At 58.2% G+C, this 9,936-nt stretch overlaps 2 protein-coding genes across 2 annotated transcripts; one reads left to right on the forward strand and one right to left on the reverse strand.

Moving 5' to 3' along the window:
- The first annotated feature begins 6 nt into the window (after positions 1-6).
- BSDC1 (BSD domain containing 1) lies at positions 7-7,923 on the forward strand. Its single transcript, XM_037381353.1, has 11 exons — positions 7-73; positions 256-316; positions 1,067-1,183; positions 1,820-1,990; positions 2,106-2,160; positions 2,558-2,673; positions 3,055-3,123; positions 3,334-3,415; positions 3,605-4,144; positions 5,201-5,304; positions 5,886-7,923. The coding sequence occupies exons 1-11, from the start codon at positions 63-65 to the stop codon at positions 5,916-5,918; spliced, it is 1,359 nt and encodes a 452-aa protein (XP_037237250.1). The 5' UTR covers positions 7-62; the 3' UTR covers positions 5,919-7,923.
- Positions 7,924-8,239: 316 nt separating this feature from the next.
- Positions 8,240-9,808, reverse strand: TSSK3 (testis specific serine kinase 3). The gene is made up of 2 exons (XM_037382148.1): positions 9,664-9,808; positions 8,240-8,901 (listed from the first exon to the last, which is right to left on the reverse strand). The coding sequence occupies exons 1-2, from the start codon at positions 9,806-9,808 to the stop codon at positions 8,240-8,242; spliced, it is 807 nt and encodes a 268-aa protein (XP_037238045.1).
- Positions 9,809-9,936: the final 128 nt, after the last annotated feature.

Genomic DNA, 9,936 nt, shown 5'->3' on the forward strand with positions numbered 1-9,936 from the left:
CACGGGGGGCGGGGCCTGCGGGGTGAGGGGTCGGTAAATATTGGTGACGTCAGACCGCCAAGATGGCGGAGGGGTGAGTCTGGTGCTGCTGAGGGGGCAGCGGCGCCGGGGCCGGGGGGCGGCGGGCGGGGCGGGGGTCGGGGGGAAGGCCGCGGGGGGGTGGCCGGCCGGCAGCGGGCCGGGCGGGGAGCGGGATGGGCGCGGGGCAGGGCCGCCGCGGCCTGGGGGCTGCCTGACGCCCGTGTGCTGTGGCAGGGAGGACGCGGGCTGGTGGCGGAGCTGGCTGCAGCAGAGCTATCAAGCCGTCAAGGAGAAGGTAGGAGGCGGCGGGCCGGGCCTGGGGGATGCCCCGGTTCCGGTGCCCCGGGCTGGGCGGGCTGAGGCAACCGTGGCGCTGGCCGTGTCCCTGTGAGTGCTGTACCGCGCTCCCTGCGGGCTGCGGCGCCGGCTGGGCCGTGGCCGCCACAGTGGCTTTGGCAGCGGCGGTGGCTTTGGCAGCGGCGGCTCCGATGAGCCCTGAGCCCTGCCTTGGTGACTGCCCCACGGCCGAGGAGGGCAAGCGGCTGCAGTGCAGCCCCTGGCCCCGGCGGGCGTCCGACAGGCGCGCGTAGCGGGAGTTCTGATGTATTTGTTCCAACTCCGAGAGCCAGGACTGCTCTGCTGGGACCTTCTAGCTCAGGGGAGCAGCGCTGGGCTCCATTGATGTGAAGTTCACCACTTGAGCAGGAAGGGCTTGCGCTTACAGCATCGCTTTCTGATGTGTAATTTCCTGCCTGTGACAACATTGCTTATGTTAATTACACACAAAACTCAGAACAAGGCTTTTCCTAACTTGTCTTCCCCTTCTTAGCGCAAAAACCCCACTGTAATGTGTTTTGGGCATAGCAGTTTCCCATTGTTGCACTGGTTATTACAGTCTTAGCCGTTGCACGAGTTGGGGTAAGTGCTCAGCTGGATTAAAGCCTCTTGCCCTTTAATCCTTGTACTGTGCCAGGTGTTCCCACAGTGACTGTGACTTTGTTGGAGAGCAGAAAGGTTACACAATCTATTTGTCATCTTCTTACAGTCCACAGAAGCTTTGGAATTCATGAAACGGGACCTGGCTGAGTTCACTCAAGTAGTGCAGCATGATACGGCCTGCACTATCGCTGCTACAGCCAGTGTGGTCAAAGACAAGCTGGCAGTGAGTATAGGAGTGAGAGAGCTGGGATTCTTGTTGCAGGAAGAAAAGTGGGGGGTGAATAGCATGTACTTGCATTTGAGGGCTCAGTCCTCTGAACAAACCCCAACGTATAACCACAAGCTTCAGGTTTCAGACTTTCTCCCTGTTGCAGGTTTGGTGCTGACCACTGTGTGGGATTTCCTTGCTGTAGTGTTGAGAAACCTCTGGAGACAAGTGGAGAGAGGTTTCTAGTGCCTTCCCTCTCCCTGTGTGCCATCTAGGTGGCATCCTGGCAGCGTCACTGTAGCGTGACATCAGGTCTCCATGCAAGCTGTCAGCCGTAGCCCTGCACAGCTGCTGTGACAGCCCAGCTCCCCAACTGGCCAGTCCTGAAACCTGGCTGTGTCCTTCCTGGCAAAGCCTAGGCTCAGTTCCACGTGAACCTATTACAAGGCCTGCCTGCACACCCCCTCCCACCTGGGGCTAGTGCCTGCCATCACACCCTGCTAGCCCAGGGCTGGCCACATAGTCACCTTATTAGCACTTTTTTGAAGGGAGAGACTTCTTGCTTCCTTAAAGGAACATAATCCGTAAAGACAGACTTGTCCTGCTGCTGCAGGCACTGTTACTTACACTCCGCTTCTTTTTCTCTTGAAGAGGGCAGAAGGTTCCTCAGGTGCAACTGAAAAGGTGAGGAAGGGGCTCTCTGACTTCCTGGGTGTCATCTCAGACACGTTTGCTCCCTCGCCGGATAAGACCATTGACTGCGATGTCATAACACTGATGGCAACGCCCACAGGTACCACAGAGCCCTATGACAGTGCCAAGGTGAGTGCCCCATTCCCGGAGCTTCTCTCCAGGATGTGGAATCCTGAGCCCTGTCCTCTCAGGGCTCTGCTGCTGCCCCTACTGACAGCTCTGCCCTGTGTGTCTTCTCCTCCAGGCTCGCCTCTACAGCCTTCAGTCAGACCCAGCCACCTACTGCAATGAACCTGATGGTACGGTGGGGCTTGGCAGTGCTGCAGAGCCAAACTGGCCCTTGTGTGGCGTCTGTGGGCCATCCTGGATTGCCCAGAGCCTTTTGCCAGCAGGCCTGCTGGCTTGACTGTAGATGAGGTTGCCGTGTATAGAGAACAGATCTGTCTCTTGTGTTGGGGACTAGCTTAGACTGAGAGTTTGCTGGGCCAGTTTAAACTGCTGCTACAGCTGGCACTGTGTGGCCTTGTGCTGGCAGAGGGCCCACGACACTGGGTGGGTGCAGAGATCCACGTCTCCCTCTTCCTTTGCCCCTTGCTCAGCCCAGCTGGTCTGTAGCATCTTATCAATGAAACTTCCCAAAACTGTTCCTGCCTTGTTTGTGCCATGGATTGTTATCTCTGTGCTTGTCCTGTACAGGCCCTGCTGAGCTCCTTGAGGCCTGGCTCACTCAGTTTAACCTAGAGGAGAAGAAAGGGGAGATCGCGGAGCTGTTGGCAACCAGCCCTTCAATCCGGGCTCTCTACACCAAAATGGTAAGGCCCTGCCTGGCTCCTGTAGTGGGCACCTTCTGACTTGAGGTGTGGTGCAGGGAAGCCCTGAGCTGCTTGGGCCCTGCAGTTGGTGGTAGAAAGGACTGCAGTTGTATGGTATAGATGTTAGACAGCATATTGTATTCTTCTTCCCTGCTTGTTTGTCACTGGCTTGGAACAGAAGTTCCTCTGTAGCTGTCCAGTGTGTGTCAGACCGTCTGCCAGTGCATACCTGAGGCTTCATCCCAGGTCTGTGCACCTGCAAAGGCAGGTGTCTTGCACAGGTTACAAGGGTAGCTGCAAGGCTTGGGAGGAGAGAGGAGCAAGGCGGCAACCGCAGCGCTCCCTCTGAAGTGACTCATTGCATTTCCCTGTCACTCCCAGGTCCCTGTGGCTGTGTCCCATTCTGAATTCTGGCAGCGCTACTTCTATAAAGTGCATCGCCTGGAGCAGGTAGGTCAGGAGGTGGGGGTCTTCCTCAGTGGGTAGGCGCTCCCGCCAAGGAGCTCTCTGATGGAGACGGAAGAGGCAGAAAGATACATCTCCTGGAAAAGCAGGGAACTGGGATGCCTTGTCTGCATTCTTGTTGTCGCTGACACTGAAATGCCTGGGGAAGGAAAGGGCTGGAGACGTGAGCAGCTGCTGACGTAGAATTCCCTGCAGGATGAAGCCCGGAGGGAGGCTCTGAAGCAGCGAGCGGAGCAGAGCATTCACCAGGAGGAGCCAGGCTGGGAAGAGGATGAAGGTGGGTCAGATGGCCGGGGGTCTGTGGGAGGGCTCGTGCAGACCTCAGCAGCTCTCAGAGAGGGTGGTGGCTCCTCCTCGCTGCCGCATACACAGCTCCCAGCCCAGCCGCTGCCAACCCTGCTGCACTGTCAGCTGCTGCTGCTGCGCTTGTTGAAACATCTCTCGCTTCTCTTCTGCCTTCCTACAGAGGAGTTCTTGGGGATGTCACCCCTGCCTTGTGCAAACGTGAAATTTCCAGGAGCAGCAGAGAAAGAATCTGCCCCAGCAGCCCTGGAGGGAAGCCACCCCACTGCTCACAAGGGACCCTCAGAGGAGAGCTGGGCCGTCCTCCCTCCAGAGCTGGCCCCAGCAGAGGGGAGCCCCTCTGAGAGCAGTGAGAGCATCTCCCTTGTGACTCAGATTGCAAACCCTGCTTCTGTGCCTGCTGCACAGCTACAGACTGGAGCGCAACCAGCTGGGACCAGAGACCTCTCCCAGAGGCTGCTGGAGGCCACCGTGGAAGAGCAGAGCTCCCTGCCAAAGTCCCCAGAACCTGGTCATCTTTCTGCACCTGCCCGGGAGTCAGCAGCATCCTCAGAACAACCAACTGTTACAGAGCTCAAAGAGGTGGAAAGCAAAGCCCAGGGCAGGACAGAGACTCTGAAAGAGGAAGGACCAACAGATCTACGTGTCTTCGAGCTGAACTCGGATAGTGGGAAATCCACTCCCTCCAACAATGGCAAGAAAGGTGTGTATGTGGGGCCCGCACAGGGCCTGGAAATCTGCTGGGGGTGGCAGCTTTTGGGGAAAGGGTCCTGATTTTATGATGATGGGGAGGAGAAAAGGGATTTTGCCGGAATCGCCCAGGAAGGTTAGAGTCAAAGGCCGTCTAATGGCCAAAACTGAAGTGGAAGCAGATCCTTAGGCTGTTGGGCAGGGTCAAGTCAGTCATGTCAGATAGTGACAGTTTGCTCTTGGCAGGCAGCTGGGCTGGTGCCACAGGTGGCTCTGTCCTGAGCACTCTGCTGAGCCCCATTCTGTGCTCCCTCAGGAGAGCAGAGGTTGAGAAGCCTCCAGGACCCTGACATGTTGCAGCTCTGGCTGATGTGATCTGGAAACCTTTCATTTCAGGGGATACTGCCTCCCGCAGAGCCTGCTGCAGGTCCCCCAGCGTAATGGTTATGTTGGTTATAGGTTTATAAAGTCACTGGAAGCAACCCAAGGTCCAGCGAGGTGGGCAAGTATCATGCACTGGGGCTGCGAGCAGAATAAAATGAGACAAGAAATCAGAAGTCTGCTGGCTGAGCGGAGTAGGCCTTTGGTCCCTGGCCTGCTGGGTGCTGGGGCATGGCTGTGGTCCGTGTAGGGAATGTGGCAGTTCCTCCCCGCTGCGTGTTGCCCCTAGGAGCATCCCTGCTGCTCCTCTACTCTACCTCAGGGGGTTGTTCTTTCTGTTGGGGCCTATGACAGTCCCCATAGCTAAGTTGCTGCTGTCATTACTTACCTGTTGCGTCTTCTGTGTGACTGAAACGTGACACATCCTAGCTCTCCCAGGCCAGAGGGGAACGTGGCTCAGCGTTCACGTCTCCCGCTTGTTCTGAACCAGCCCTTGCTGCGAGGGAGGTGCCGTTCAATCCGTCCCACCTCTGTTACCTGGCAGCCCGCTGTGGGGGATGGGGGAGGCCTTCTTCCCTCAAACAGGAGCCTCTCGAGTGCCAGTGCTTGGGCAGCTGTGTGCTTTGGGCAGAGTGACTGGAGAGCACGTGCAGCTCTGATGGCTCGGTGGCGATGTTTGTGGTTGCAGGCTCCAGCACTGACATCAGTGAGGACTGGGAAAAAGACTTTGATTTGGACATGACTGAAGAGGAGGTGCAGCTGGCGCTCTCGAAGGTGGAAATGTCTGGGGAGGTGAGTCGAGGGGAGGTGCTCACTCCAATAGGCAAGAAGTTTGCTCCCAGAAGCCATCAGCAACTCCTTGGGGTGATGCTGCATGAGCTCTGCCGTCGCTGGGTGCCTCCCCTGGGAGGTGGAGAGAGGGAGAGAGACTGCAGTGCCTCAGAGCAAGGGGGCAAAATCCCTCTGCTCGAGCTGTGCCGGGGGCGCAGGCTGCGCGGCAAGGCAAGTTGCAGCGTGACGTGGCTGCCGCTCCGGAAGGGCAGTGCTGCAGCAGGCAGCTGCCTGCCTAGAGCAGCTCAAAGGGGGCTGCTCCGAGGTGGGGCTCGCTCTTTGAGGGTGCAGGCTTGGGGTGGGATCTCGCCGTGGGAGTCACGGCTGTCAGCTGGAGCAGAGAGCGGCTGTCTGGACATGCTTAAGGAGGGATGAGTGTGCAGGTTCCCCAAAGGGAACAGAGCAAGCGAAGCCCTGTTGGGAGGGTGTGGGAGCAGGAGGATGTGTCAGGCTTCGTGCTGACTCAGTGCCCCGGGCAGGAGCATCTCGCGACAGATGGCTGTTGAGTTACAGAAACAGAGGGATGTTATTCTTGTTTGCAGCTGGAAGATGAAGAGTGGGAAGACTGGGAATAAAGCGACTGCTTCCAGTGTGTGTCACAGGCTCATTTCCACCATCGAATGTGAATTAAATCACAGACTGGCTGTTCCTTTGTGTGTAACTCTGCTGGGGATTGCAGTTCCAGGCTGGAGGAGTTTCATTCCTGCTAAATCCTGTGGGCAACTCAAGCGACCCCTTCAGACCTGGAGGAGGAGGAAGCAGGAGTTCACTCGTACACTTAGCTGCTAGGGAGCCCATCTTCTCAGTAGGTCCTAGAGACTGGCCAAGCCCAAACCGACTGCCCCAAAAGTGTCGAGTGGGGGCAGATGCGACACGTGAGGGGTCCCTAGGGTGAGCTGGGCGCTCGGGCACCTGGCAGGATTGCTTGGTGCCGCTGGACTGCCGGCTGGCTGATTTGTTTGCTTGTGTGTGCGCATGTAGTCTGCAGTACAGCAGTTCAGTGGCTCTTGGCTGCAAGCTGTGCCTGCTCGCTCGCCGCTCTGCGCTGCTGGCCAGGCCGTCCCTGGAGAAAGCCCCTGTGCAGGGGGTGGCCGGGGGCTGGAGATGCTGCAGTAGAAGCCCCTTCTGCTGTGCCACTCGTTGCTGCAGAGAAAGGCAGTTGGCTTGTGGCTTTGACCCAAAGCTGGGCTGTGCCAGAAGAAGCCAAATGCCCTGCCAAACCCTAGCTTGTGCCTGGCTTTTCGTCTTGGAAGCTTTTTCTAATGGAAACTGCTGTTTCCTGCTGCAAGAGCAGCAGCTTCTCCAAGAGCCAAGGCCTGCTGCTTCCCCCTTTGCAGCTGCACTGCCTTCCTCTACTGGATTTTGTGTATTTCTAGTTAAATTCTCCAAGCAAAGTACTTGTGGCTTGCTCTTACTTGAGCCCTTCTGGGCAGGCAGTGATTTGGGTCATGCTGGGAGCAGAACCTCTCTGTTGTGGTGCCCAGTTCAGCCCTTGCAAAGCCCCAGTCTGGCCTGCTGACCACTTCAGCTTCTGCCTTTGGCACCAAGGGGCTCAGCGTTCCCTCTCCCAGCCCAGGGGAGGCAGAAGCACCTGAGCGTGGGGTGTAGCTGTTGGCTGAGGCTGTCCCCGCTCGTTTGACTCCCCTCGTGCCACCTGCACCAGGCCCCACGGCCACCAGGGTCACAAGCTTTGCTGTGCTCACTTGGGTTCTTTCACTGAAGCCCCCTGTGACTGCTTGCAATGCTTCCCTCGGACCCACAGCCCCCGCCTGTGGGGCAGTTCCCTTCTAATGTCACAAGATGCTCCTTAGTGGATGTTGCTAATATACGATTATCCTAAAGGGACAGAACCCTCACTACTGTCTCTGGCCTTTTGGGTGGTGGTTTTATATGTGCTACCTTTGTCCTTCTGCCTCTTCCCAGGGGTGCTTCATTGGAGCTGTGGATTTCCTTCTGCTTTTGGATAACATTAACCTAGGTGCACTTGGAAGAGTTGGGATTTGGGGTTTTTTTTCCCCCACTTTGGGGAGATTCTCAAGCACAGCTGCCTGTGCGGATGGATTGGTGGCAGCGGTGACTTCAGATGCTTACACAAGAACGTGTCTGTCCTGCAAAACCCGTGAGGGTGTGGGACTGAGCTGCAACTCCTCCCTCGTGGTGCACGGTGGGCCCAGCAGAGCCTCTGAAATGTGCCGCAGCCTCACCCTGTCCTGGACTCAAATTTAGCTGTAGCGGGAAAACTTGTGGGTGACACCAGCAGGGGTGGCTGTGCAAGGGGCTGGGGGCTGTGTTCTCTCGGGGTTGGATGGTGTCACAGCTGGATCCCTGGGCCTGCAGCAGAGCTCCAGAGGGTGCAGTGCTCTCGTCTGTGTCACTTGATTTTTTTTCTCTTTAGTCAAATTAACCGTTTGGTTGTCTGTGCAATATTCTGTTCTGAAGTACTCTGCATCTCCCTGAGCCTTTTCTAGCTGGGGTGAAAACCAGGAACAATTCTAACAGCTGGTAGTTTTGTAACAATGACTTTCTCCAAACCTTTTACAGACTTGCAGTTAACAGCAATTAAAGGAATTCTACAGAGTCTCTGCCTGTGTCAGGTGTTATTCCCTTGGCCTGTGGGGTGGGGGTGGCTGCCTCAAGACGGTCTGTGTGTCAAATGCTTTTCAATTTCCCTTTCCTCCCACCCGCCTTGGGGGGTTACTTAGTTGGGGAAGGTGGGACACCCATGGGGGGCTTTGAGTGAGCCGCTAAAAATGTCCAAGTATGAGCTAGGCCTTGTCTCTGCCAGCCAGAGGCCTGGCACACCACCTGCGAAGCTGGATAGGTGGAAAACAACAGCAAATTTATAAAAAACTTAGAAACTATCTGTTCCGTTCATGGTGAGCAGGGCAGGCTCTTCTCAGGGGTTAGTGAGCCACGGGTGCCTGCTGACCACCTCGATGGAGGGTCTCAGGGTTGCGTCTGGTTCCAGAAGCATTCTCAGGAGGTTCTGGCACTCCTTGGAGATGCCCAGGTGCCCAGGGACAGAGACACCTTTCTGCTGCTGGTGCAGCATCTGTGGGATGTTGGTGTTGTCGAAGGGCATGCGCGCGCAGAGCAGGATGTAGAGGATGATGCCCATGCTCCAGATGTCGCCTTTGCAGCTGTCGTGGGGTATGCCCTGCAGCACCTCGGGCGCCGCGTAGGCTGTGCTGCCGCAGAAGGTCCAGCTCAGCTCCCGGCGGTCCCTGGGGAGCAGCTTAGCAAAGCCAAAATCCGTCAGCTTCAAGGTGTTGCCCTGCAGCAGGGCATTCTCGCACTTGAGGTCGCGGTGGACCACCCCGCTGTCGTGGCAGTACCAGATGGCCTCGACCAGCTGGTGGAAAAGCGCCCTGGCACGGGGCTCGGGCAGGGGACCCTCGCGGAGCACATAGTCAAAGATGTCCCCGTCCTCCGCCAGCTCCATCACGAGGCAGATCTTCCCCTTGGTGGATTTTAGCATCTCGTGCACGCGGATGATGTTCCTGTGGTTCAAGCACTTGACGATCTGGAGCTCCCGGGGCAGGAATTTGTGAATGAAGTCTGCCGAGAGAGGAGGGGGGTTTGCTCACGGGGCTGTCCCTGAGCGGCTGGCTCTGGGCACCCCTGCGGCGCTCGGCAGAGGGAGAGGGCTCATTCCGGGGGTCCCTGTTTCCTTACGGCCTGGCACCGATCCCCGCGGCTGCTCGCTGGGGCGGGATGCTGGGCTCCAGCAGCGCTTTGCCCTCCTTGCGGTCGGAGCAGCGGCCACCTAACCAGGTCCTGCTCCCCAGGCTGCAGCCCTGAGCTGCACTGCGGGACCCCCCGGCACTGCGGGACCCCCCAGCACCGCAGGACCCCCCGGCACTGCGGGACCCCCCGGCACCGCGGGACCCTCTGGCACCGCAGGAACCTCTGGCACCACGGGACCCCCCAGCACCACGGGACCCACCCGGCACTGCGGGATCCTCTGGCACTGCAGGACCCTCTGGCACCACGGGACCCCTGGCACCGTGGGACCCTCCAGCACCACAGGACCCCCCAGCACTGTGGGACCCCCTGGCACCACAGGACCCTCCAGCACTGCGGGACGTCCCAGCACCGTGGGACCCTCCAGCACCACAGGATCCCCCAGCACCATGGGACCCCCTGGCATCACGGGACCCTCGGCACTGTAGGACCCTCCAGCACCACAGGACCCCCCAGCACAACCTGCCCCCTCGCTCCCAGGCAGCCAGGGTGGGAAACCAGTTTTCTACTGGGAATTCAAAGCCTCCAGGGAGGAACAGTGCCTCAGCCTGGAGCCCTTTCGGGGTCACCTCTTACCTTCTGGAACTTCCTTCTTATCAATTATTTTAATTGCCACTTTCTTCTGGTGCTTTTGGGAAAAAGCCTCCTTCACCTTGGAGTAGGTCCCCTCCCCAAGGGTCCTGCTGAGCTGGTAGCCATGGGCAAGCAGAAACCCCTCCATGTCCTCGTGGGGCTGGGACCCTTTGCTCCCCCAGTTCACCCAGCAGCGACTCTGCAACAGCCCGGGGGGGGGGCACAGAGGGACCCTTTAAAGCCTGGGGGGGGCATTGTGATGCAGCCGGGTGGTGT

Source organism: Falco rusticolus, chromosome 3 (assembly GCF_015220075.1).
Source record: "Falco rusticolus isolate bFalRus1 chromosome 3, bFalRus1.pri, whole genome shotgun sequence".
Taxonomy (NCBI): domain Eukaryota; kingdom Metazoa; phylum Chordata; class Aves; order Falconiformes; family Falconidae; genus Falco; species Falco rusticolus.

Bases quoted from the DNA above. Each gene is read 5' to 3' on its own strand.
- TSSK3 (XM_037382148.1), bottom strand. From the start codon at position 9,808: ATGGAGGGGTTTCTGCTTGCCCATGGCTACCAGCTCAGCAGGACCCTT. The intron at 8,902-9,663 runs GTAAGAGGTGAC...CTCTCTCGGCAG, and splicing joins TAAGAAGGAAGTTCCAGAAG to ACTTCATTCACAAATTCCTG.
- BSDC1 (XM_037381353.1), top strand. The intron at 3,124-3,333 runs GTAGGTCAGGAG...AATTCCCTGCAG, and splicing joins AAGTGCATCGCCTGGAGCAG to GATGAAGCCCGGAGGGAGGC. The intron at 3,416-3,604 runs GTGGGTCAGATG...GCCTTCCTACAG, and splicing joins AGGCTGGGAAGAGGATGAAG to AGGAGTTCTTGGGGATGTCA.